The following is a 27,612-nucleotide window of genomic DNA, read 5'->3' on the forward strand; positions in this document are numbered from 1 at the left end:
GATCTTTCACAACTACTCTCTGGGTTTTATGAACAGTAAAGAATCTGGCTCATGTGACCCTCTATTCATAGCTCCCCTTTGGCTCCTGTGAAGGAGCTGATAGTTCCCTGGAGTAAATAAATCAAAACAAGATATCCTTGGGAGATTTTTAGCTGTTAATCTACTCCTGGACCCCATCCTGGGAACTGAGGGAAAACTCCTAGAGAGATATACAAATCTTTGAACAAAATATTTACATGAAAAGTGGCCAGTTTTCTTCCTTGGAGTAGCAATCTGTAAAAATAAGTGCTGCTGTTTAAAAAGTAGCATGCCCTACACCATACCAATGTATTAGTGAGAATTCGGCGATTCTCACCAAACAACAATGAAGTTTCACGTTTGGTACTGGATGGAGCTTGGGTTAGATCTGCCTTTTAAGGCAAAGTCAACTCTTTCAACTTAATTCTTTTTCAAGGGAGTAATGTACTGTCTACACTTGGCTTAAACTAACTTCTATTATGGACTACTTTCAATGTACATGTAAATGTTCATGCATCAGAAGCCAATTTCTTTTAACAGTACGTAGAAAAGGTATATTTTGGGGTGCTAATGAACACTTCAAATTAAGTAATGATATTGGTAAGGATCAAACTGCACTATTAGTCTTGTTAATACCACACTGGCACACACACTGCATATATATGTATTTTCCTAAGATAAAACTCTTCTCAGAATTTCATTACTTTTTATTATACACCAACTAGTTTATATTTTAGTTCTTTACAAAGAAAATGCTAAGAAAAATTATAATCACATGTTATATGGTTTTAAAATAATAATTCCAGATTTCTTTACATATAAGATGGAATGGTCCAGCAGCTATATCCACTGTCACAGACTTTAGTTCCGTTCAATGATATGGCACATCCTGCAAAATTAACTAGTCACACACAAAAAATGTCTCAAATACAGTAAAAATGTACACACAAAGGTAATTTACAATGACAAGGAATGTAATTTTTCTTGGCTGTGCTTCAGAAATTTAGGGTCAGTAGCCTTAATCAAGGCACAAAGCAGGAAAAGATGAGCACAGCTGTCTCTAGGAGTGGGCAAGGTATGTACAATCACTGATGAGGTATGCATGCACGCAAAGGATTTAAAACTGCTCAGTGTCACTACAAAAATTGAACTGAGTTAAAAGGAAATGCTGTGGCTTCCCCCTACTATCTGGCTCTGGATTGAGTCCACAGTCTTACTTCATCAAATAGAAAATAAAACTGACAAGGATCTCCAAAAGTAAATCACTATTTGTGTAAATGAAACAAAATGCTTCATTAATCCCAGTTCTTGGTTGTGCCTCCTGGACTAGAAGCATTTTGTAGACAAAAGAGTGTTTCACAAAATTGAAATGTAATTCAGGTGAAGGACAAAACATTTTCCACAGACACTTAAAATTCCAAACTTTCAAATGGCCCTTACAGCTGAACCGTTGTATGTTACAGTAGTGAGGGTTCTGGGTATCCTTTAGCAGCAAATGCCGGTTTAAAGGGCACGGGGTCTCTTCGGGTTGATTTGCTTGCTGGCTTGTTCCTCCTCTTGTAGAGCTGCACGGAAAGATTTCACTTTATCTTGGAAAAAGAAAAGAAAGAGGGAATAAGTATTGTATTACACGCAATAAGAGTTTACAACTTTATGGGTTCAATCAAGTCAGCTGTGTTATTTCCTAACGGTAACTCAGTATTTTTCCTTTTGTTCTTTGTTGTCTAGAAACTCGGAACTAAATAGAATGCTCAACTATTGTGAAAATTTTTTGTTACAGATTTCCAGAAATACCTGTTTTTCTATATCTTTCAATAGCTTTCTGTTCTGTTTGGCACATTTACAGTTCTCTGTTTTAATTTATTGGAATTCCTCCTAGAGTATAGGCAGGTTTCACATTGTAAAATACATAGTCTACCTTTTTTTTTTGAGATGGAGTCTCACTCTGTCACCCAAGCTTGAGTGCAATGGTGCGATCTAGGCTCACTGCAACCTCCGCCTCATGGGTTCAAGCAATTCTCCCACCTCAGGTTCCCGAGTAGCTGGGATTACAGGCGTGCACCACCCGCCCAGCTAATTTTTGTATTTTTAGTAGATACGGGGTTTTACCGTGTTGGCCATGCTGGTCTCGAACTCCCAACCTCAGGTGATCTGCCTGCCTTGGCCTCCCAAAGTGCTGGGATTATAGGCATGAGCCACCGTACTCGGCACCCCCTATTTTACCTTTTTAAAGCTATGAACATGTAAAATATATTTGAATTTTTAGAAATTTACATTTTGTCCTCATTGTGAGGAAGGGGGATTGTGAAGGGGGGATGACTAAATGATATATTTCTTGATTTTACGCATTTTCTGGTCATGTACTGATCTAGAGTCATGTAAAAACTAGAAATAGGTTAGTAAATTGTCAGACAAATTACATGCAGCTGTGAAGATAAGCTATCTTTCAATAACAGTGGCTCTCAACTGGATGTGATTTTTGGCCCCCAGCGGGCATTTGGTAATATCTAGAGACATTTTTGGTTATCCCAACTGGTGTGGTGCTACTGTCATGTAGTGGACAGAGACCAACGATGCTGGTAAATATTGTACAAGGCACAGGATAACACTCCTCAACAAAGAAAGGCCTAGCCCCAAATGTTAACAGTGTCAAGGTTACAAAACCCTACTCTGTAGACTTCAGAATAAAGTTGGAATCTCAATTTTCCTCCCCTTTTTGAAAGTACAGTGATGTTTAAAAAGTTAACTTTTTTGAAATTTTGAAATGAATTTAAGAACTTCTAGATTTGGTGCTCTCAAACTGTTACTGTTCTGTTTTTTTTGAGATGGAGTCTCACTCTGTCACCCAGGTTGGAGTGCAGTGGCGTGATCTCGGCTCACTGCAACCTCCACCCCCCCCCCCGGGTTCAAGTGATTCTCCTGTCTCAGCCTCCTGAGTAGCTGGGACTACAGGCATATGCCACCATGCCTGGCTAATTTTTGTATTTTTAGTAGAGACAGGATTTCACCATGTTGACCAGGCTGGCCTTGAACTCCTGACCTCGGGTGATCTACCTGCCTCAGCCTCCCAAAGTGCTGGGATTACAAGTGCCTGGCCCAAATTTTTCTTATAAATCCCAAATTTATCTCTGGGTGGTTAAAAAAATTCTAAGGACTGAATAATGCAATATATCTAGATAGTAATTTCTTAAAAGTTATGGATATGCTTGATACACATGAAATTTGAGAAAAGGAAAGGAAGTCAATTAAGTTGAATGCTACAAAGAAAAAATACCAGAGTGCATTATGATCTGTCTTCTGAATAAAATGGATACAGAAGCTGATTGTGAATTATTGCAGATTAGAAAAATGATCAAAACAATTTAAATAAAGGGTTGAATATGAACATATGAGAAACAAATGAAAATTTTAGTTCAACAGTCACTGCTGACTTTACAAAATATGATTTCAAATAACCAACTTCATAACCAGTCAGCAACATATATGTGTTGAACATCTCATCCAAAAATCTGGCTGTGCAGGCCGGGCATGGTGGCTCACGCCTGTAATCCCAGCACTTTGGGAGGCAGAGATGGGCGGATCACAAGGTCAGGAGATCGAGACCATCCTGACTAACACAATGAAACCCCGTCTCTACTAAAAATACAAAAAAAATTAGCCAGGCATGGCGGCGGGCGCCTGTAGTCCCAGCTACTCAAGAGGCTGAGGCAGGAGAATGGCATGAACCTGGGAGGCGGAGCTTGCAGTGAGCCAAGATCGCTCCACTGCACTCCAGCCTGGGTGACAGAGTGAGACTCCATCTCAAAAAAAAAAAAAAAATCTGGCCAGGCATGGTGGCTCATGCCTGTAATCTCAGCACTTTCAGAGGTTGAGGTGGGTGCATCACGTGAGGTCAGGAGTTCGATACCAGCCTGGCCAATATGGTGAAACCCGGTCTCTACTAAAAATACAAAAAGTAGCTGGGTATAGTGGCACACGCCTGTAATCCCAGCTACTCAGAAGCCTGAGGCAGAAGAATTGCTTGAACCTGGGAGGCGGAGGTCGTAGTGAGCTGAGATTGCCACTGCACTCCAGCCTGGGCGATAAAGCAAGACACTATCTCAAAAAAAAAAAAAAAAAAAAAAAAAAAGCAAAGCCAGGCTCGGTTGCCTCACATCTGTAATCCCAGCACTTTGGGAGGCCGAGGCAGGTGGATCACCTGAGGTGAGGAGTTCAAGACCAGCTTGGCCAACATGGTAAAACCCCATCTAGATCGTCTAGATACAGAAGTTAGCTGGGCGTTGTGGCACCTGAGGTGAGGAGTTCAAGACCAGCCTGGCCAACATGGTGAAACCCCGTCTAGATACAGAAGTTAGCTGTGCGTTGTGGCGCGTGCCTGTAATCCCAACTACTTGGGAGGCTGAGGCAGGAGAATTGCTTGAACCTGGGAGGCAGAGGTTGCAGTGAGCTGAGATCGTGCCATTGTACCCCAGCCTGGACAATAAGAGCAAAACTCCATGACAAAAAAAAAAAAAAAAAAAAAAAACCTGAAACCTGAAGTGTTCCCAAAATCCCAAACTTTTGGTATAATGCAAATATTCAAAAATCTGAAAAAATCTGAAATCCAAAACACTTCCTGTTCAAAGCTTTTCACATAAGGGATACTCAACGTGTATATACTTCAAAACATCATGTTGTACCTATTACATACATTTTAATCTGTCAACTCTTTAATTTTTTGAGACAGGATCTCACTGTGTTGCCCAAACCAGAGTGCAGTGGCATGATCCTAGCTCACTGCAGCCTCAAACTCCTGGGATCAAGTGATCCTCCCACTTCAGCCTCCCAATAGCTGGGACGATAGGTAGGCACCACCATACCTGGCTAATTTTTAAATTTTTAAATTATTTTTTAGAGATGGGATCTCTACGTTGCCCAGGCTGGGATGTCAATTTAAATAAATGAATAAATTTAAAAGAAAAATAACCCTTCAAAACAACTAATCAACATCACAGAGGGCCTCCTTAAAAAAATTAAGCAGCTTATTTACTGCCCCAAATTAGGAATTTCATTCTGGTTTATGTTGGATTGCGTGTACACACACATCCAGATGGTCACTCACACCTAAACAGAGCCAACAGTGTACAAATGCCTAAGAAATTAACACATAAAGAAATACATAGCTGAAGCTACACAGATAAGCTAACTAAAAAACCAAAAAGACACGACTTAGTAGGTAAGGCACATGCTTCCCTTCATGAGTAAGGTACAGAGGATAGTCATCTTGACACCTCCTTCATTTAAAAAAAAGTGGCAGAGGCCAAGTGTGGTGGCTCATGCCTGTAATCCCGCCATTTTGGGAGGTCAAGGCAGGAGGACTGCTTGAGCCCAGGAGTTTGAGACAGCCTGAGCAACATAGCAAGACCCCATCTCTACAAAAAATTAAAAATTAGCTGGGTGTGGTGGCTTGCGCTTATAGTCCCAGCTACTCAGGAGACTGAGGTGGGAGGACTGCTTGAGCACAGGAGGTTGAGGATGCAGTAAGCCATGATCACGCCCCTGTGCTCCAGCCTGGGCAACAGAATGAGACCCGAAAAAAGGCACAGAAAGAAGATAATTCTCATAAGCATCAGCCTACCAAACTAAAGATCTGAATAGGTACATAAAATTTATAAATTTGTTAACAACACATTTTCTCTCTTTAAGATGACTGTCTTCTTAAAATATGAGAGAAAACTTGAAATGCTATGTATGCCATGACTTTTAGAAAAATCACAATGGTTAGTTGTCTTTATACCTCTGGAAAATAGGTGCTAAACAGTGCCCCTAATTTTCACTTCGTATGTCCTCTTGCAATACGAAGAAGCCCTCTCACCAATATACATACCAATACCAATCAGATTTCAAACATTAAAATGGAAAAAGAATTACCCCGCAGTTCAGTTAAAATGTCTATTTTTTGCTCAAGAATAGCTTCAAGTTGTGTAGCATATGAATCGACATCATAATCTACTTCTTCAGTCATCTCTAAGAGGGCCTTTTCATCTTCTAACCACCGAATAGATTCCTACAAGGACAAAAATTCGATAATCCAATAAGCCTCTTTGTGAAACAGAAACCAAATTACAATTCTGTTAAATATAATCAAACATACTTAAGATAGTATTCTCTAAAATGTCAACAGACATAAAACATCTTTATTCACAGACAGTATAATTAAGAAATACAGTTGACTCTGGAACAACATGGGTTTAAACTGTTTGGGTCCACTTATGCGGATTTTTTTCAATGTAAGTTACGCTGAGTATGCCTGCCTCTCCTGCCATCCCTTCCACCTCCTCCACTTCTGCCAGCCCTGAGACACCAGGTCCAGCCTGCCTCTTTCTCCTCAGCCTACTCAATGTGAAGATGATGAGGATGAAGACCTTTATGATGATGCACTTCTACTTAATAGTAAATATAATTCTTCTTCCTTACGATTTTCTTAATACCATTTTCTTTTCTCTAGCTTACTTTGTGGTAAGAATACCTTATATCACATATGTAACATACAAAATATGTACTCATAGACTTTTATGTTATTGGTAAGGCTTCTGGTCAATAGTCTAGTTAAGTTTTAGGGGGGCTCAAAAGTTATATATATTTCCAACTGTGCTGGGGGTCAGCATCCTTAACCCCCTGCACTTTTCAAGGGTCAACTGTATGTCCTCAAAATCTAACACAAACACATGAAAGATGGGCTGAGCAACATCATTTCATTTCTCTACTTTTACTCTACTTTGGATGGGAATTTTGGGGAGGGAATGCATCAAATACATCAATATTAAAGAGGAGAGTAAGTCTCAAAACCTCAATATCCATCCCTAAAACGGGAAGAATGTGCATAATAAAGCTACTGAGCACTTTGATGGGGGCTATGGTAGCCTAGAACCTGACAAACTAACATATCCAATTAGGGACTCACAGTGGTTGGGCCAAGAGGTAATAATAAATTCCAGCTGGGCATGGTGGCTCACGCCTGGAATCCCAGCACTTCAGAAGGCTGAGGCAAGTGGATCACTTTGAGGTCAGCAGTTCAAGATCAGCCGGGCCAATATGGTGAAACCCTGTCTCTTCTAAAAATACAAAAAATTAGCCAGGCGTGATGGCACACGCCTGCAATCCCAGTTACTTGGGAGGCTGAGGCAGGAAAATAGCTTGAACCCAGGAGGCAGAGGTTACAGTGAGCCGAGATCGCGCCATTGCACTCCAGCCTGGGCGACAGAGCGAGACTGTCTCAAAACAAAAAACAAAACAAGACCAGATCATTCTGAATTAAAGAGCTATTTGGACGTAAAAGCTCTTATACGTGGATTTGCTTTTAGGATGCATACAATCTCAATTTTCCGAACATCAACTGACTTTAATGACTAATTATAATTAGACTATATAGGACCAGACAGAACTGGTTAACCTAGGTATGTGTCTTGACTAGGAAACATATTAATTAGAAAATGCAAAAATACTCCAATTTTCCTTTTTTTTTTTTTCTCTGAGTTTCACTCTTGTTGCTCAGGCTGGTGTGCAATGGCACAATCTTGGCTCACTGCAACCTCTGCCTGCTGGGTTCAAGCAATTCTCCTGCCTCAGCCTCCCGAGCAGCTGGGATTACAGGCATGCGCCACCATGCCCGGCTAATTCTGTATTTTTAGTAGAGACGGGGTTTCTCCATGTTGGTCAGGCTGGTATCGAACTCGCAAACTCAGGTGATCCACCCGCCTCGGCCTCCCAAAGTGCTGGGATTACAGGTGTGAGCCACCGCGCCTGGTCATACACTCCAATTTTTCTTTCCTTTTCCTTCAGCTGTACACTTAATTTTGGTTTAACAAAACCTTATTTTGCAAAATGGCAGATCATAATACAGAGGAATGATATAGAGAATTGTAAAAAGAATACTGGGTTGAAAGTCAGAACACCTAATTTTACCAATAAACAGCTGTAAGATTTTATCTAAAAAATGGCAGAGTGGGAAATGATGGTCTTTATAGGTACCTTGTTCCAAAAGGGCACATATGACACTTTTCTTTTTGTTTTTAAACAGAGATGGGGTTTTGCCATGTTGCCTAGGCTGGTCTCTAACTCCAGGGCTCAAGCAATCCATCCACCCTGGCCTCCCAAAGTGCTGGGATTACAGGTGTGTAATTTTCTTAAATTATTAGCATCCGTTCTCTACTTAAACACCTTGGCTTCTAAAGAGAGTCTCATAATAACAGTTTGACTAAAACTCTAGAGTTTTTGTTTTTTTCTCACTCTGTTGCCCAGGCTGGAGTGCAGTGGTGTGATCTCAGCTCACTGCAACTTCCACCTCCCAGGCTCAAGGAATCCTACCTCAGCCTCCCGAGTAGCTGGGACTACAGGCATGCTATACCTCACCCAGCTAATTTTTGTATTTTTTGTAGAGACAGGGTTTCACCATGTTGCCCAGGCTAGTCTTGAATTCCTGGGCTCAAGTGATCCACCCTCCTCGGCCTCCCACAGTGCTGGTATTACAGGCATGAACCACTGCGCCTGGCCAAACTCTAATAGTTTTAATGAACGTGTATCCTAATCTGACATAAAGTGTTCTCTGTCATTTTTGAGCCCTTTATCCAGGTTCTTGAATGGCCTAGAGCTGAAGTTCCTTTGTTTAATGACAAAGATTCCTTCAACATCAAAGAAGGAATACAAGTCAACAAGGGAGGCAGTTATTGTTTTTTTCTCAAGAAGTGTTCATAGTATTACAGGAGGGTGGGGGCGGCTGCAAGTCAATTGTACAGTCTTCATAAAGATGTCCAAATGATATCTTCACTCCCTCAAATATCACCATGATAGGACATTTTCTTGTTTAAAAAAAGGGGAGTAGAGTATCATATAGTAAATACTTTTAACAGGTTGAATGCATAATGGAATGAATGCCTAAGGAGTTACTGCTAAAGGTGGTGATATAACACCCTTCCCTTAACTTGCCACTGACAGCTCAGAGCAGTAACTCTCCATCTCCTGAAGTAGTCTCTCTTTTCTGCAACAACTGATACTTCCTCAACTGCCCCAAAACCCTTTAAAAGAGTTTTTCTTAACTGCTATCAAATACATTGGCCTAACATTTAGAAGGAAGTACTGGTGGGCAGAAGTGACACTCTTCCCTAAAAATGGACAAATGACAAAAACCAATAAGAGGGATGGGAGGTAAATAAAGTAGAACGTTTCACCATGGTGCAAAGAAATGTTATTTGTAGCCATCGTTCATTGTATTAAAAATTTGCCATGTCACATGCCCTACAAATACACATATACATATATACAAACAAGTATTTTTTAAAGAATAGTGTGATATTTAAGGAATTATGACAAATTCTTAATTTATCTCAAGAAATATTTTGAAGGAAAGTCCTGTCTTACTTTACCTGGAACACTGCCCTGTGATCTTCTACAACTTGTTCTTCCATTTCTACCATTTGTGAAACAGCTTCGTGGAAAGTAAACAACTGTGGAGAGACTTCTTCTTCCTTAAAATAAAAATAGTTAAGAAATTATGATATAGTGTGTATTTTAAATGTTATAAAAGTAGTTTTTTTTAATTTAGAAAAATATCATTTAGAAATTGAAGAGGCTTGAATGGTAAAGGCTAGTAAAATATATATAAAAGGCAAAGCCACGATTTCTTTCTTTGGGTAAAAATATTTATGCAACTCTCAATAAGAAAACTAAAACTTAGATGAGTAGGGAATATTTTTCATTTAGCCTAAGCTTTATTGCCGAACTACGCTGAAAGAGTACTCTCTTTTGGAACAGCCCAACTTTTCAAAAATACAGTTATTGCAGGCTGTAAATGTATGAAATATTTCCTCAGTATTGTCTACTTTTCACTAACAATTTAATTTACATGTTTATCTTAAGTTTCTTTTGTTAAAAAAGATATGAAGATAGTATCTTTAGATGATGTAAAGAAAATGTCTTTCATGACTATCAAATTAGTGTTGTAAAGGACTTAACTCTTAACTAACATTAATTTCTTAAATATACTACAGAATATATTTATACCAGTTTTTATAGAAATTTCAATGGACAATTCACAATTTTACTTCATCAACAACAAAAAACATATAGTTGACTCTAGAACAATACATGTTTGAACAGTGCTTGTCCACTTATATCTGGTTTTCAACCAATGCAGACTGAAAATACAGTATTTGAGAGATGTGAAACCTTCATATTCAGAGGCCCAACTTTTCATATTTGCAAGTTCCACGGGGCCAGCTGTGGGACTTGTGTATGCGCATTTTGGGTATATTCAGGCAGTCCTGGAACCAATCCTCCATGTATAACTGAGGGACAACTATATACAATATATTCATATTTTCGTCCTACAGCAAGTCAGAGCTTCTCTGATCCTAGGCCATGTTCAGATGATGATTAAAAAACAAAACAAAACAAAAAACAAAAAAAAAACTTTGGTTGGGTGTGGTGGCTCACTCCTGTAATCCTAGTCCTCTGGGAGGCTGAGGCGGGCAGATCACTTGAGGTCAGGAGTTCGAAACCAGCTTGGCCATCATGGTGAAACCCCGTCTCTACTAAAAATATAAAAAATTAGCTGGGCATGGTGGTGTGCGCCTGTAATCCCAGCTACTCGGGAGGGTGAGGCAGGAGAATCACTTTAACCCGGGAGGCGGAGGTTGCAGTAAGCTGAGATCGTGCCATTGCACTCCAGCCTGGGTGACAGAGCAAGATTCCACCTCAAAACAAACAAACAAACAAACAAAAAAAACTTCTCCGATCTCTAGAGTGTGTCTTAGATGCTGTTCCATTTTAATCTACTTTGTTAAGACAATATAGCAATAATAATATGTACACATGCACCAATACTTAACTAAAGGCTAATGCTGAGTCATGGCAAGATAATTCCCTGGGTGTGGCAAAGGTGACAGAAATGCACACTCTCTCAAACATGGAGGCTGTAAAAACTCATGATGTCATACTCCCCTGGATTAGTTCTGGTCATCTAACCTCTCCAAATTAAGGCTCTACAGAGGCCCAATAGATGCAATAATAAAATGGAAAGATATGTATAGGGAGTACTTATCTTGCTCTGGTTTTCCACATCTTTGGGAGGTAACATATCTAGATGCAATGCAGGGTTTACTTTAAAGAGTCTAAAAGCAACTACAGTCTCTCTTAAAAATTCTGGACATAAGTGATGGACTGAGGCCAGAATCTCATTTTTAGTTTTTATGGTTCAAAGTTTAGAACTCTTAGTTTGAACCAGGTTTTTCCAGTCTTGGAACTATTGACATTGTATGGGGATAAGGTGAGGGGGACACTCCTGTGCACTGTATGATGTTCAGCAGCATTCCTGGCTCTACCCACTATATGCTAGCATCATCACCTTAGTTGTGACAAGCAAAATATCCATACATTTTGCTTTGGGGGCCAAACTGCTCCTAGTTAAGGACCACTGCTTTAAGCCCTGCTTTAGTAATAGTGATTTGGAACATGGTAACAAAAAGTAGTAAGTGTATTTGTTACTCTAGAATATTTTGGGCTAAGTATCTGCTACAAAGTATTAGAACTAACTAACACTGTTTACAAAGAATACTGTATTGCAGGAAGCAATGAGTTTAATTGATACAAGATTTGGCGCTGGAATAAGATCTAAATTTCAATCCTGGCTTCAGTACTTACTACTTGTAAAATCTTGGTCAAATTATTTAAACCTCAGAATATCAGTTATAAAGTAGGGATAATTATAGTACCTACTACAATGAGTTGTGATAATGAGATCAGATAATAAATAAAATGCTTAGCAATGTATGTCATGTAGTAAGCAACTAATCAATGCTAACTTAACATGATGAGAAAATGCCATGATAAGGCTTAGTGGGAATAGAATGACACCAAACTATGCAGAATATGCATTTTAAAAACACACCTTTATATCTCACACACAGAAAAGAACCCTCTCAATACATTAAAAGCAATTATGTGAAAGTGTATTATATATACCTTTTTATTTCTTTATCTCTTTCTATCCTTATACAATGGGCATGTATTTATTTTTATAATTGGGAAATCAAAAATTTAAATTATAAAGTATCATTAAAAATTTTAATCATACAGAAAAGCAATGAGATTTAACAAATGTTAGTATTTTGCTGTTTGATTTTAATATAGTGCATACATCCTTTCAATATAGATGCATATGTCCACAGTTCTTTTGTTTCTAAGCTTTTTAAAATTTTTTTTTGAGATGGAGTCTCACTCTGATGCCCAGACTGGAGTGCAGTGGTGGGATCTCAGCTCACTGCAACCTCCACCTCCCAGTTTCAAGCGATTTTCATCCCTCAGCCTCCTGAGTAGCTGGGACTACAGGCATGTGCCACCATGCTCAGCTAATTTTTGTAGTTAGTGGACACAGGTTTTACCATGTTGGCCAGGCTGGTCTTGAACTCCTGACCTTAAGTGATCCGCCCACCTCGGCCTCGGATTACAGGCGTGAGACACCACACCTGGCTTGTTTTTAAGCTTTATAATATTTATTATACGTGTAATTTTTAAAGTTGTTTTTCCCTATATTACTTTAAATTTTTCCCAAATTTTAATAGCAGACAAAAATCTGAGGGAAAAAAATGAATGGTTTAGATTGGGAGTTGGAAACTTCCTTAAAGGGCCAGATAATACATGTTTTGGGTTTATGAGCCACACAGTCTCTGTTACTGCTATTATGGTAGGTAAGAAAGTAGCCAGACAACCCTTAAGAGAATAAACATGGATATGTTCCAATAAAACTTTATTTGTAAAAACAGATGGCTGGCCCACAGGCTGTAGTTTGCTGACCCCTGACTTATTTATTCATTTGTTTTAAGAGACAAGGTCTCACTCTGTCACCTAGGCTAGAGTGCAGTGATGCTATGACAGTCCACTACAGCCCAGAATTCCTGTGCTCAAGCAATCCTCCTACCTCAGCCTGCCTAGTAGCTAGACTTACAGGTGTATACCACCACATCTGGATGATTTTTAAATTTTTTGTAGAGAAAGGGTCTCATTAAATTGTCTAGGCTGGTCTTGAACTCCTGGCCTCAAGCAGTCCTCTCACTCAGCCTCCCAAATTGGTGAGATTACAAGCTTGAGCCACCACACCCACACCCTGACCCCTCATTTAAATGATAGTTTTCAGTTAAGTTCTGCTACTGATGAAATGAACTAAGATTATAACATTTACAACCATAGTACACTCACATTTTGTTCACAAAGAAGTTTTAGATCATCTCTCTGAGGGGAACTCCCCACACCCCACTGTGTCTCTAAGTCATCAATCTGGTTTGGTGGATGGTGCATTATTGGACGAACATCACCAGCAGCAGTTGGATCTACAGTCAATTCTTTGACCCTGTAAATACATAAGAGGTTTCTAAAGTTTAAAAACACTCATGCAGAGGAACGAGAAAATACCAGCCTATTCAATATACACGCAATTCAGTTAACATACTAAGATTGATGATGTCACCTTTATAGGTAAAATTTATCTGAAATCTGTAGAAACACTTAAGTGGTTGTTTAGTTTTAGGAAATCTGCTTAGGTAACTTTATATAATTCATATTATATTAATTATATCAAATATAATTATTGTGCAAATTAAATGAGAATTAATAGTATGTAGATTCAGTATTCAAAGAAAAAAACTTGTTACGATTTAAAAATTTTTTTAAATTTTCCATTTTATTTACTACTGGCTCATCAAAGTTGATGTTATTGCAATTAAATTATATGAACAGAAAAATGTAAACAATAACAATTAGACCAATAAATGGATCACTGCTGAAACAAAACAAAAAAACCCTGCAGATTTCTGGTAGTTATCATGCTCAATTAAAATAGCTACATGTAAAATAATTTTATTTATAATGTATAAAGATTATAAGATTTTAAGTTTTATCATTTGGAAAGTGTTTACTCATTATATTTAAACTTACACATTTGGGAGAGGGTAAACTTTCCTTACTTTAAAAAAAAATTTTTTTTTTTTTTTCACCACTTGGCCAGGTTGGTCTAGAATTCTCAACCTCAGGTGATCCACCAGCCTCCGCCTCCCAAAGTGCTGGGATTACAGGTGTGAGCCACCACGCCTGGCCAAAAGAGGGTAAGCTTTCTATGTCAAGAGGCTCCTTGCAGACAAGGAAACTTATAAGATCATACAGCATAAAGGCAATCTCTTCATTTTAAGCAAGATAATTTATCTTTTAACAATTCGATGGTAAGTATGGTAATTTTAATGGTAAGTATGCAAAAGTGACATCATCCTTAAAAATATGAGGGGGAAATAGGAAGCCTGAATTCTCAATCAACATTTTAAAGCAAACAAATTAATAAAAGATGTAAGAATGCAGATCATGCAATACAACCACCACCTGCCAAATGAAATGACAATGAAAACTAAAATGGCTCAGGACAAAAATAGCAAATGAAATGTTTATACAAAGCACAATTCAAAAGAAACTATACAAATAAACATCTTATGTATAGAATGAAGTAGACCTGGTAACTGAAGGAGAAAAGTCGTCATATTCATAAGAAGGAGAGAGATCAGGGCGACTGCCACTACCCTGTGAGAAGGGAATGTCTGATGGACTAATTCCAAACTCCTTTACTCTGCAGCACCAAAACAGCAACAAATTAAAAGAAAATGCTCTTGAAAGACAGCAATGCACATTGCACATTTTCATTTAGTATTCACTTTTGTTTAGAAAAGGATATTGATATTGTTGTGACAATGTATTTAGAATATTATTTTACAAATAACAAATTTTAAGAGGTTTTTGAATATCTTTGTTCTGTTGATCCCCTGCTCTATAGTCCTAAGTCTTTCCTTTCTGGTGTATTTTCCTCTTTTCTCATAATCCTTCCTAGAAGTTTAACTAAGTCACTTAAATCTGAAATGCCCCCCTAACTACATGACCACCCAATCTAATTTCCTCATGTAGTCAGTACCATGACTATTTGTTTATTAGCATTCATGAGTCTTCAACATTTTTGCAGTCTTTTCCAAACAGGACACAAGGGAATTAAGTCCTAATGTCTTAAGGCATCCATTGTTTGTAATGAATTAACTTCTTTCCTATGCATCCAGAATGGTATTAGCTGTGAAATGTCCTTGGTATAACTGAGAAAATATTCACTCTATTTTCAGTGGTTGGTGATTCAGATGAAGAACTCTGGTTGAGAACAGCCTTTAGCAATGAAATTTAAATTGCTTTTGCTAATATCTTCAATAGTTATATTTAACCAAATTATGACTTTTCTCACCCCATCTATGTAATTCCTTATGTCTCTTTTGGGCCAACCCTATTTCATACCCATATAAAATATTTATTAAGTACCTCCTATATGTCAGGTATTAGGATTAGTCATTTTTAGGCATTATATTATTTAGTCCTTCAACCATCTTTGATTTTATAGAGGAGAAAAATGACTCAGAAATAAAGTATCTTCTCTAAGGTCATTCACTGAGAATGTGGCATAACTGAGGTTAAAACCTAGCCCTGAGTACAAAGCCTATGTTATTTAAACACTTCAGTATAATAACCATGTTCTCTGATTTTCTTGTCATTTCTCTTAGGTTGAACTAAATGAAATTCCCTTCTTTATAGGTCAAAAACAAGTATCAATATCTTCATATAAATCAAACTAATATATTTCCTCTACTAACAGTCTTTCTTTGACCTATTGGTTAATATCTACTGTCAAAGGTTCAATATTGGATTCATCTGCCTTTTATCCTTTAAAGTTTATTTACCACACATGCTGAAAAATCTAAATATGTTTTTTTTCCTTTTTGAGATAAGGTCTCACCATATCACCCAGGCTATACTGCAGTGGCTCAATCATGGCTCATTGCAGCCTTGACCTCCTGCTCAAGTGATCCTCCCACCTCAGCTGGGACTACCACTGGTGTGCCACCACCCCTGGCTAATTTTTTATTTTTTTGTAGAGATGAGGTCTCGTTAGGTTGCTCAGGCTGGTCTCAAACTCCTGGACTCAAGTGATCCTCCTGCCTTGGCCTCCCAAAGTACTGGGATTACAAGCATGAGCTACAGCGTCTGGCCTGAAAAATCTAAATTTCTAATACAAACAACTATTTTCACTCCCACCCCATTTCTTATCTAAATCTTTTAATTTAGACACCCTATTAGCTTCATCCACACATTTTTCCCTCTATCCAAAGTCCTCTTGCCCAAGCCAGACTATACTACATACAAGAATCATATTCTTCAAACATGTTACTAAAAACTCCTAATCACTCTAATCACTCTTCTACCCAAGACCCAATCACTCTAACCTCTTCCATTACCCAAAGATTAAGTATCTCTGCTTCAGGATAGAGGCCACTGTCTATTTCTCATATATCCTATAAATTTTTTTTGCTTGGGACAACCATTCCTTCCACTGTGAAAGTTTTCCCTTGTACTCTCCTCTAAAATATCTCTAATTGTCTGGCTGGGTGCAGTGGCTTATGCTGTAATCCCAGTACTTTCGGAGGCTGAGGCGGGCAGATCACTTAAGGTCGGGAGTTCGAGACCAGCCTGGCCAACATGGTGAAACTCCATCTCTACTAAAAAATACAAAAAAATTAGCTGGGCCTGGTGACGGGTGCCTGTAATCCCAGCTACTCGGGAGGCTGAGGCAGGAGAATCGCTTGAACCCAGGAGTCAGAGGCTGCAGTGAGCTGAGACTGTGCCACTGCACTCCAGCCTGGGTGACATAGCAGGACTCCATCTTAAATAAATAAATAAATAAATAAAGTATCTCTAATTGTCATCTGATGAACTAGACTTGTCAACTTAATCACTTAGCAGCAATGTGTACTGTTACAAACTATCCCACAATTCCCATATAAAACTTTCAAAGTATATGATTCTAATATAAGGATATGAAAAAACATTGCTTTCACATCTGTCTAACTGAATTTTTTAGACAGAACTGCTCACTAAAGTAGCAATAGGGATAACTATTCCTATTAATATATCCCAGGTACTGTGCTAAACATTTTACACAGATCACTTCTTTTAGTCCTCAAAAACAATCCTCTAAGATGGACATGGTCATTAACTGTCTATTCTAAAGATGAGGAAATAAAGACAGAGAGAGGTTAAGTAACTTTCCCGAGGCTTTGATACCATTAAGTAGTAAGGAAGTTATTAAACCTATTTGGTCCTGAGAAATAACACTTCAATCACTAAGCTATGTCTTAAATACAAAAAAAGTTTAAACACTTAAGACAGAAATAGTTTCCTAAAAATATGAAATTTTAATGTAATGCCACCTACCCACCACCTCAAAGTATTGGCCTAAAAAAAATAAGGCAGATTTAGTATAAAGGAGGAATGAATTATTTTTGGCTGTTAAAAAAAAAAAAATTACTGACTCTTAAGGTCACAACACATTGGTATGAGTATCAAGGAAGGTTGAAAATCTTTATTCCTAGAGATTTGGAAATAAAATTGAAACAATTATGTGTCTGATATGGTTAGGCTTTCTGTCCCCACTCAAATCTCATCTTAAATTATAATTTCCATAATCTCCAAGTGTCAAGGGAGAGACCAGGTGGAGGTAACTGAATCATGGGGGCAACTTCCTCCAGGCTGTTCTCGTGATAGTGAGTTCTCACAAGATCTAATGGTTTTATAGGAGGCTCTTCCCCAGTTTGCTTGGCACTTCTCCTTCCTGCTGCCTGGTGAAGGTGCCTTGCTTCCCCTTCACCTTCCACCATGACTGTAAGTTTCCTGAAGCCTCTGTGGCCATGCTGAACTGTGAGTCAATTAAATCTTCATAAATTACCCAGTCTCGGGTATTCCTTTGTAGCAGTGTGAGAACCAATTAATACAGTGTCCCAGATGGCTAGTCATGTTGCAAGTGAGTTACATGATGTAACAGTAGGTTAAAACATTTTACTTTGACCTAAGTGAACTAGAGGAACAGCTAGATATAGCATTTTCACAATATTAGGGAGGAATCTTTTGTAGTTTCAAATTTTAAGAAACAGAGGGGTTTTGTTTGTTTTAATTCTACAACATGGCAAGAATCTATTACACTAGGCTGTTCCTCATCTTTCTCAAGAATTATTCTGAAATAAGAAACATTTTAAATTAATGATAAAAATCCCACATATCAAAAATGTTAATTACCAAGATCAATTAAAACTAACACAATAAGGATTTGCAGCTAGGAGCTCATAATTCAAACTTTAAAGGGATTAAATTTACAAAATATAATAGTTCATACTTAGAAATGTAGTTCTATTACTTTTTTTTTTTTAAGACAAGGTCTTGCTCTGTTGCCCAGGCTAGAGTGCAGTGGTGCAATTACAACTCACTGTAGACTCAACATTCCAGGTTCAAGCAATCCTCTCACCTCAGCCCCCCAAGTGGCTGGGACTACAGATGCATGCCACCACGCCAGGCTAATTTTTGTATTTTTTATAGAGACGGGGTTTTGCTATGTTGCCCAGACTGGTCTCGAATTTCTGTGCTCAAGCAATCCACCCGCCTGGGCCACCAAAAGCACTGGGATTAAAGGTGTAAGCCACCGCGCCTGGCCCTATTACATTTTTAAAGAGGTGATTATATTTTAATACCTTTTTGCAAAAGCTCAATAGGTTGATATTGTCCAACAGTGTTTACTACCATTAAGAAAATCCCTTTAGAAACAAAATGCAAAAAAACCCGGGGGGTTATAATTCCATTGTGTAATGTTCAAATCAGCTACCTATGTTACTCAGAAATAGATTCACAGTAAAATTATTTTTAAAAAGAGGAAAAAAAAAAAGAAGAAAAGTATTCCACAGAAGTTAATCCATGGGTTACATCAGGGTAGAGATAAATGAATAAGGCATGTTATTCAGGATTTGTGAACAGGAAGGAGCACATGGGGAACCTTTTGGGGGGCCAATAATGCTGTATTTCCCAAACCAATGACAGGAGTTTTCACTTTATAAGTATCCATTATCCATTTAATTAATCACTTATACTTTAGGTACTTTTCTATATGCATAAGTATTTTTACATTTTAATAAAAGATTAAAAAATAACATTTCCATAGTGATTAAAACAAAGATATAGGACAGATACTTTTATCCAGCAAAATTAAGAGGACTGCTATACTTGAATTAAGAGAACTGCTATACTAGAAATGGATTACAAAGAGGAATTTTGTCTCTAGGTTAAAATCACAAATTTAACATTTGAGAAGAGAAATTTAACACTAAACAGTCATTCAAAATAAGAGCAGTGGTAAATAAAGTCACTCAAGAGCAGTGGGAAAAAAAACATCTATGGATCAAATATAAATATGCCCATTATAATTCAAAGTTCCAAAGGCATTTCATGACTATACAGAATAAACTGCTTTAGTAGTCTGTAATGCATTCTGTCCTTCTATCTGTAATAACCCAGTTATAATGTTTATAATGTTTATAAGACTATTAATATGAATAACAAAATGTAACCCATATAGAACACCAGAAAGGGCCAGGCGGGGTGGCTCACGCCTGTAATCCCAGCACTTTGGGAGGCCGAGGCAGGTGGATCACCTGAGGTCAGGAGTTCGAGACCAGCCTAGCCAACATAGTGAAACCCTGCCTCTACTAAAAATACAAAAATTAGCCGGGTATGGTGGTACACGCCTATGGTCCCAGCTACCCAGGGGGCTGAGGCAGGAAAATCGCTTGAACTCAGGAAGTGGAGGTTGCAGTGAGCTGAGATCACACCACTGCACTCCAGCCTGAGTGACAGAACGAGACTCTGTCTCAAAAAAAAACCAAAACCAAAACCAAAAAAAACACCAGAAAGAACTGTGCTATCACTTCTTACTCAAATCCTAGATTCCCCATATAGAGCATTTAATATTATCAGGAATAATCTGCAACATATACCAAAACAATTCAAGAAATACAAACTGGCCCCTGACATTCATTTACTTCAGAGTCTTAATGTAATAAGAAGAATTTGCATGATTTAAATGCAGTAAAATATTAGGAAATAAAACAGTGAAATGGAAACCTTGTTCTAGGATAAAAAGACCAACTTTACTAAAGTTATCAATCCCTTCCCAAATTACCCATTTCCACTTATTTTTAGAATTTGACAAAATGATTCTATATTATCATCTTAAGGAATAATATGCAAAACATTTTTTTCTTGAAAATTGAAAGAACAATTTAGTAAGATTTACCCTATCAAATATTAATTTTTTTTTTTTTTTTTTGAGACGGAGTCTCACTCTGTTGCCCAGGCTGGAGTGCAGTGGCATGATCTCGGCTCACTGCAAGCTCTGCCTCCCGGGTTCAGGCCATTCTCCTGCCTCAGCCTCCCGAGTAGCTGGGACTACAGGCACCCACCACCATGCCTGGCTAATTTTTTGTATTTTTAATAGAGACGGGGTTTCACCATGTTAGCCAGGATAATCTCGATCTCCTGATCTTGTGATCCGCCCGCCTGGGCCTCCCAAAGTGCTAGGATTACAGGCATGAGCCACCGCACCAGGCAGATATTAAATTATACTATGTACTGCTGTACTCCCCTCAAATTTCAAAATGGAGAACTATCTCTCATACCTATTTGCATATCTTAATGTATTAAGAGTATTTTCACAGGATGCCATTCCTGGAGAGATTGTGGCAATCTACAGGAAAAAAAAAATGCAAAGGTAAACAAAATGTTATAAATGATCAAGACAATAATACCGACATACAGCTCATTTAGGTCTAATCTTACCATGGTTATTTAAAAATAAAGACTTATTAATGATATCTCAACTCCAAGATTATTTGTTATCATAGCTATAATCAGATAAAGTCTAGTTAAAATACAAACTCTGAAGGCACTAGAAAACAATCAAACTCCAGCCGAAATGGAGGTTAATACCTGGAAGGGAATAGTACTGACTGACCCCCACTCCACCTGACTTTTTTTTTTTTTAAACAGCTTTTTGACAGAGGGCAAGCTTTGCTGCTGTCACACAGGGCAACTAAAACTTGACTGAAAACTTGCAGTCTCTCTGGTTAAGAAATGAAAGGATATAGTTTGGGAGTGGAGTTCATAGCAGCTGGAAAAGTGAAGTTTGTCCCAGAAGGGAAAGTGCTACAGAGAGTGTGGTACTCTCCCTTCTGGGACAAACTTTTATATATAAACTGCCCAAATCCCTAGCTGATTCCAGACCTAGACATATACAAGGCAAACTATAAGCAACATAGCTAAATCTGAAAGGACTAAACAAAGCTTTCAATTCCAGTTGTTGCCCAGGGGAGATAAGAGTTTGGAGCAAGTTTAGTTAAATTTCTGCTATACAAAAAACCAATAACCTTCAGAAGAACATAACAGAATCCAGTCTCTATGTTCATTCATAACGCACATGATATAACCCCAAATTACCAGACATATGACCATAAAGAAAAGTGTGACCTATACTCAAAAAGAAAGAAAGAGAGAAAGAGAAAGAGAAAAAGAAAAAGAAAAAGAAAATCAAGAAAGACCAGCCCTCAATAACACCTAGATGCTGGAATTATATAACTGCAATATAATCCTCTCTATCAGAGTGGCAGGGACCACATCCTAAATATCACCATATCACTCAAAATAGAAGGATTCAAATAATTGTCACTAACAAATACATTTTCCATAAATATTGTGTAGTTATTCCTTCAGGATTAAAATAAAACAAACAAAAAATAAACATAAACTTACCATGCAGGTACGAGAGTTTTCACCTATGAAAGAATCTCTTAACACCTGAGTGAGTTTACTTGCACGGAAAGGAGTATGAGGTTTATTTCTACCTAAGGCTCTGATGCACTCCTGAAAATTAAGAAAACAAGTCTCACAGATTAGTCTTTCTTATAAAGGATAATCTTAATTAACATATTTTAAAAGGTCTCTTACTACAACTTTAACATTTAAGGGTCTGATCAGTTGTGAAAATTCTACTAACAGTTTTATTTTTTTTTTGAGACAAAGTCTCGCTCTGTCACCCAGGCTGGGGTGTGGTGGCGCAATCTTGGCTCACTACAACCTTTGTCTCCAGGCTTCAGGCGATTCTCCTACCCCAGCCTCCCAAGTAGCTGGGATTACAGGCGCCTGCTACCACGACTGGCTGTTTTTTATTTTTAGTAGAGATGGGGTTTCACCATGTTGGCCAGGCTGGTAACGAACTCCTGACCTCAGGGGATCCGCCCGCCTCGGCCTCCCAAAGTGCTGGGATTACAGACGTGAGCCACTGCGCCTGGCCAACAGTTTTAAAGCATAGTGTAGATGTTCCCACAAATGCTAATTCAAGAAAATAAAAAATGACAGCAAAAAAACCTACTTTATTCTTCCAAGAGATATTTCTGGAAACTATGACTAGTGTTTGAAAGTGACAGGCAGTAGGATAACTGTAAAAAAGTTAATTTCTTAACATGGCACTCCAAAAGAAAAAAACACAGAATGCCTTATTTTAGTCTTTCCAACCTTTGCTTTTCTACTCAAGGAAAAGATGTAATAACCTGGCCTAACATTTTGAAAGCCATTCCACGTTTTTCTGAGAAACTGTTTCTTAGCTCAATTCAGTGGTTCGTTGCCCTCCTCCTAGAAAATATGACTAATTAAGACCCTCTGGGCCGGGCGCGGTGGCTCACGCCTGTAATCCCAGCACTTTGGAAGGCTGAGGTGGGTAGATCACGAGGTCAGAAGTTCAAGACCAGCCTAGCCAACATGGTGAAACCCCATATCTACTAAAAATACAAAAATTAGCTGGGTACTGGTGGTGCGTGCCTGTAATCCCAGCTCCTGGAGAGGCTGAGGCAGGAGAATGGCTTGAACCCAGGAGGTGGAGGTTGCAGTGAGCCGAGATTGTGCCACTGCACTCCAGCCTGGGCGAAAGAGCAAGACTCAGTCTCAAAAAAAAAAAAAAAACAAAAAAAAAAACCTCTGGAGTTTACCTATGTAGCCCCAGAACTGACCTACTAACTCACATATCCTTTATCCCATCTAAAAAGAATAAAGAATGTGTGCAAGGAAAAAATCTGGGTATAATAAAATCACACTATACATTACAAGCATCTGAATTTTGAAAACCTCTTTTTATTAGGTAAAACAAGTACTACTATTTTGCAACTGAGTAAAGAAAATTAAAGTCAAAAGTAAAAGACCTTTCATGATAAAATACATTTTATTTACCTTGAGTGCTAAAAGGCTTTTATTAATTTCAGCACCTTCAAGCCTAGTTTGCCTGTCCGCACTGGAAGTATCAGCTCCTCTTTCATTTCCAGCCAAATCAATGAGAGAAAATTTGCCATGTAGTTTTCCTTTCCTTCTAAGAATAATCTGAAACACTGCATGGCTCCGAGATGAATGTGCATTTGCAGATGTTTGACCGGATGTTCTACAATGTGATTAAGGACATCTTGACACATTAAAAACTTCAATTTACATGTTCAAACCACATTATTTTCATTAAAAACAACAGCAGCAAAAACATCGATTTAGCTAGTTTTCATCTTTTAAATACAGATGAGACACTGAGTTATAACACTTAAATAGAACCAGATTCATACAATTTAATCCGGCATATTTCTAATATATTTGTAATGTAGTATCAATATAATAATTGTCACTCACATTTACATGTAACACAAGTTTTTATGAACAATGATTTTTACTTCCAAGATGTATTGATAGATAACATCCTCATTTTGTTATGCTGTACCCAAAGTTTCTAAAACTGAAGTCTCCTTTCTTAATCAAAATGAGATTTACCTGCAACTGTTGCCTATGTCAATGAGTTTCAGTACATCTTCAACACATTTGACCTCCCGTTCCTGTAATCCCACCACTTGAACCTGCTGTTTTCCATCTTCTAGAACTCTTAATTTTGTTTTCCTGTTTAGCAAGTCAAACACCTATGAAAAACCATATTCAAGTTAGAAAACTAGCTTTAAAGTAAAAAACAGGCTAGGTGCAATGGCTCACGCCTGTAATCCCAGCATTTTGGGAGGCTGAGGCAGGAGGATGGATTGAGCTCAGGAGTTCAAAACCAGCCTGGGCAACATAGTGAGACCTTGTCTCTGCTAAAAATAAAAAAAATTAGCTGGGCATGGTGGTGCATGCCTATAGTCACAGCTACTAGGAAAGCTGAGGCAGGGAGCTCACTTGAGCTCAGGAGATTGAAGCTACAGTTAGCTGTGATCATGCCACTGCACTCCAGCATGGGTGACACAGCGAGATCCTGTGGCAATTAAAATATCAGTTCTATAAAAATGAGTCACCCAGAGTTTAAGAATTATTTCAGAGATTAAAATAATAATTAGAATAAGAATTCTCAACACTGAAGTTGAAAAGTCTCAAAGGACTTTTTAAAAAAATCTCGTAACATAAATTCTAATATAAAAGTTCTAAATACACATAAATTATGGTGGTAAACGCTGCACAACAATGTGAATGTATTTAATGCCACTGAACTTAAAAATGGTTAAAATGGCAAATGTTATGTTATATATATATTTTAAAAAATTAAAATTAAAAAAGTTCCCACTTACCTTTCCACTATAAATTTCAAAGAAGGTTGCATATACTTGAAGTTCTAGCTTCTTATAGTTTGGCTTCTTTAGCATTAAAAAGACATCTCGAGCTGTCAAAAATTTCATATACAGAAAATTGAGATCCAACAAATATTTTTAAAAAGCAACTCAAATTTTCTATTTCTAGAGGAATCAGTTAATCTTTACCTAGGATAACAGTATCAATAATAAAAATGAGAAATAAAGTGAATATTAATTTTACAAAAAATGGTATTAATAGAAGCTATTCTCTTTCATACTCCATAAAAGGGTGCTACTTTTATTTATATATATATTAATATTTATATTTATAAATAGCATAAAATTATAGGTGGTCATAATGAGGTTATTCTCATACCATAGCTAGTAGCTTTTTACAGTTCAGAAATTCAACAATTGAGACTAATCTCCAACAATGTGCTAGAATGCACTAACAAATATAATCAAGATTTCTGCCCCCTCAAAATCAATCTTACAGTTCTTTTTTTTTTTTTTGAGATGGGGTCTTGGTCTGTTGCCCAGGCTGAAGTGTAGTGGCATGATCTTGGCTCACTGCAACCTCTGCTTCCTGGGTTCAAACGATCAAACAATTCTGCCTCGGCCTCCCGAGTAGCTGGGATTACAGGCGCCCGCCACCACGCCTGGCTAATTTTTTTTTTGTATTTTTAGTAGAGATGGAGTTTCACCATGCTGGCCAGGCTGGTCTCGAGCTCCTGACCTCAAGTGATCCACCCACCTTGGCCTCCCAAAGTGCAGGGATTACAGGCGTGAACCACCACGCCCAGCCTACAGTTCTTGTCTTCTTAAAAAAAAAAAAAAAAAAAAAAAAATTATTGTGAATATATCATCTTATAGTTCTTTTCAAGCAATCTAATAACCTATAATTGACATAATAGACAGTTAATATAGCATTATAGTTGCTGAACAATATTTTAAAGCCTTATTTCAAAGTTACCTGGATAATACCGCAGAAGAATATTCCAAATTATATGGAAAAAGGACAGTTACCTGCTAATGCATAAATTCCTTTAGAACAATCTTGGTTCTTTCCTGAAAAGTCACCACCCATAGTCTATATTTTAAAAAGAAAATAAAGAACAGACATTACTCAGGAATAACTCTTAAGAATTTAGTTCGCAGAATTAAGCTATAAGGAAAAGAAACTGTAGCTTCGTACCAGAATGTAACTTTAATAAATTACTTACATGAGTTTTTCCACTTCCAGTCTGCCCATAAGCAAAGCATGTAGCCATTCCCCTTTCAAATATAGTTTCCACTAGTGGTCTAGCAGTAAACCTTAAAAATAAAATGCATCAGTCAGAATGTGTCACCAATATTTTGATGAATAATAGTAATGCTGAGTAATACAAAGTATTTTATTAATAAATAAAACTTAATAGCAAGATTCTAAACAAATCTTCGTTAAAAATTTTAAATAACAATATCGAAGAATTGATTTAAGAATTTTAAATATCATATGCTAAAATTACTTAAACTACTTAAAGCATAATTTCAAGCAATATTTCCATAATAAATAATGGTCACAATAAGGCATATACATTAAAAACAAACAAAAAGTATTATAATTTCAACAGAAACAGAATAAACAAGAGTGGTAATCTCAATTTTAAAAAGTTAATAGAGGAAAAAAACTGCAAAAATATTATCTATAGACCATCTAAATAAATAGAAAAATGTTGATTACCTTGAATTTAGACAAGTAATTTATACTTAAGCAAAAAGAATATAAATTGTGCTTGTAGGACAATGAATTCTATTAATAAGTTGACACTCTCAATTTAGGAAAAGGATACCTAAATATTATGGTTTGAATTACATTTTTTTTTTTTTTTTTTTTTTTTTTTTTTTTTTTTGAGACGGAGTCTCGCTCTGTCGCCCAGGCTGGACTGCAGTGGCGCGATCTCGGCTCACTGCAAGCTCCGCCTCCTGGGTTCACGCCATTCTCCTGCCTCAGCCTCCCGAGTAGCTGGGACTACAGGCGCCCGCCACCACGCCCGGCTAATTTTTAGTATTTTTTAGTAGAGACGGGGTTTCACCGTGTTAGCCAGGATGGTCTCGATCTCCTGACCTCGTGATCCACCCGCCTCGGCCTCCCAAAGTGCTGGGATTACAGGCGTGAGCCACCGCGCCCGGCCTACAATTTTTTTTTTTTTGAGACGAAGTCTCGTTCTCGTCCCCCAGGCTGGAGTGCAAATGGCGCGATCTCAGCTCACTGCAACCTCTGCCTCCCGGGTTCAAGTGATTCTCCTGCCTCAGCCTCCCGAGTAGCTGGGATTACAGGCACCTGCCACCACGCCCGGCTAATTTTTGTATTTTTAGTAGAGACGTGGTTTCACCACGTTGGTCAGGCTGGTCTCAAACTCCTGACCACAGGCGATCTGCCCGCCTTGGCCTCCCAGAGTGCTGGGATTACAGGCATGAGCCACCGCACCCGGCCTTGAATTATATTTCAAATGTATTGGTGTAACCCACTGCTAGAGTTAAAATAAAAAGGTGGGAAGGTATAAGAAGTACTTTTCCCCTGAGCAGTACACTAAAAAGTATGATGGAGGCCAGGCGTGGTGGCTCATGACTGTAATCCCAACACTTTGGGAGGCTGAGGTGGGTGGATCACTTGAGGCCAGGAGTTCGAGACCGGCCTGACCAACATGGTGAAACCCCATCTCTACTAAAAATACAAAATTAGCTGAGCGTGGTGGCACACGCCTGTAATCCCAGCTACTCAGGAGGCTGAGGCAGGAGAATCACTTGAACTGGGAGGCGGAGGTTGCAGTGAGCCAAGATCACGCCACTGCACTCCAGCCTGGGTGACAAGAGCAAAACTCAGCCTCAAAAAAAGAAAAAAAAAAAAAAAGATGGAAAACAGATCTACAAGTAGAACATTTTATATAACTGCTGTCTTTGTTTTGTTTTGTAAAAGGCAAAACTGAAGAAAGTACAGAACAAAAGGAGCAGGAAAAAGTTCTGGTCAAACAGAACTAGGGATGAGCCTGCT

At 38.1% G+C, this 27,612-nt stretch overlaps 1 protein-coding gene across 4 annotated transcripts in view; it reads right to left on the minus strand.

The window, feature by feature from the left end:
* Window positions 1-704: 704 nt before the first annotated feature.
* The window catches only part of KIF2A (kinesin family member 2A), a 79,298-nt gene continuing 52,390 nt past the window's right edge, over window positions 705-27,612 (minus strand). For 2 of the 4 annotated variants that reach the window (XM_031003178.3, XM_031003179.3), the window contains exons 10-21: window positions 25,802-25,892; window positions 25,605-25,668; window positions 24,576-24,667; window positions 23,797-23,939; window positions 23,218-23,422; window positions 21,748-21,858; window positions 20,619-20,686; window positions 14,546-14,659; window positions 13,249-13,399; window positions 9,420-9,521; window positions 5,929-6,064; window positions 705-1,607 (exon numbers count right to left, since the gene is read on the minus strand). In XM_031003178.3, the coding sequence (XP_030859038.1) occupies window positions 1,522-1,607; window positions 5,929-6,064; window positions 9,420-9,521; window positions 13,249-13,399; window positions 14,546-14,659; window positions 20,619-20,686; window positions 21,748-21,858; window positions 23,218-23,422; window positions 23,797-23,939; window positions 24,576-24,667; window positions 25,605-25,668; window positions 25,802-25,892 (1,363 nt within the window). In that variant the 3' untranslated portion in view covers window positions 705-1,521. The remainder of the gene's footprint in view (window positions 1,608-5,928; window positions 6,065-9,419; window positions 9,522-13,248; window positions 13,400-14,545; window positions 14,660-20,618; window positions 20,687-21,747; window positions 21,859-23,217; window positions 23,423-23,796; window positions 23,940-24,575; window positions 24,668-25,604; window positions 25,669-25,801; window positions 25,893-27,612) is intronic. The other 2 variants (XM_031003180.3, XM_031003181.3) reach the window with 1 other exon arrangement.

This window comes from Gorilla gorilla, chromosome 19 (assembly GCF_029281585.2).
Source record: "Gorilla gorilla gorilla isolate KB3781 chromosome 19, NHGRI_mGorGor1-v2.1_pri, whole genome shotgun sequence".
NCBI classification, from domain to species: Eukaryota; Metazoa; Chordata; class Mammalia; order Primates; family Hominidae; genus Gorilla; species Gorilla gorilla.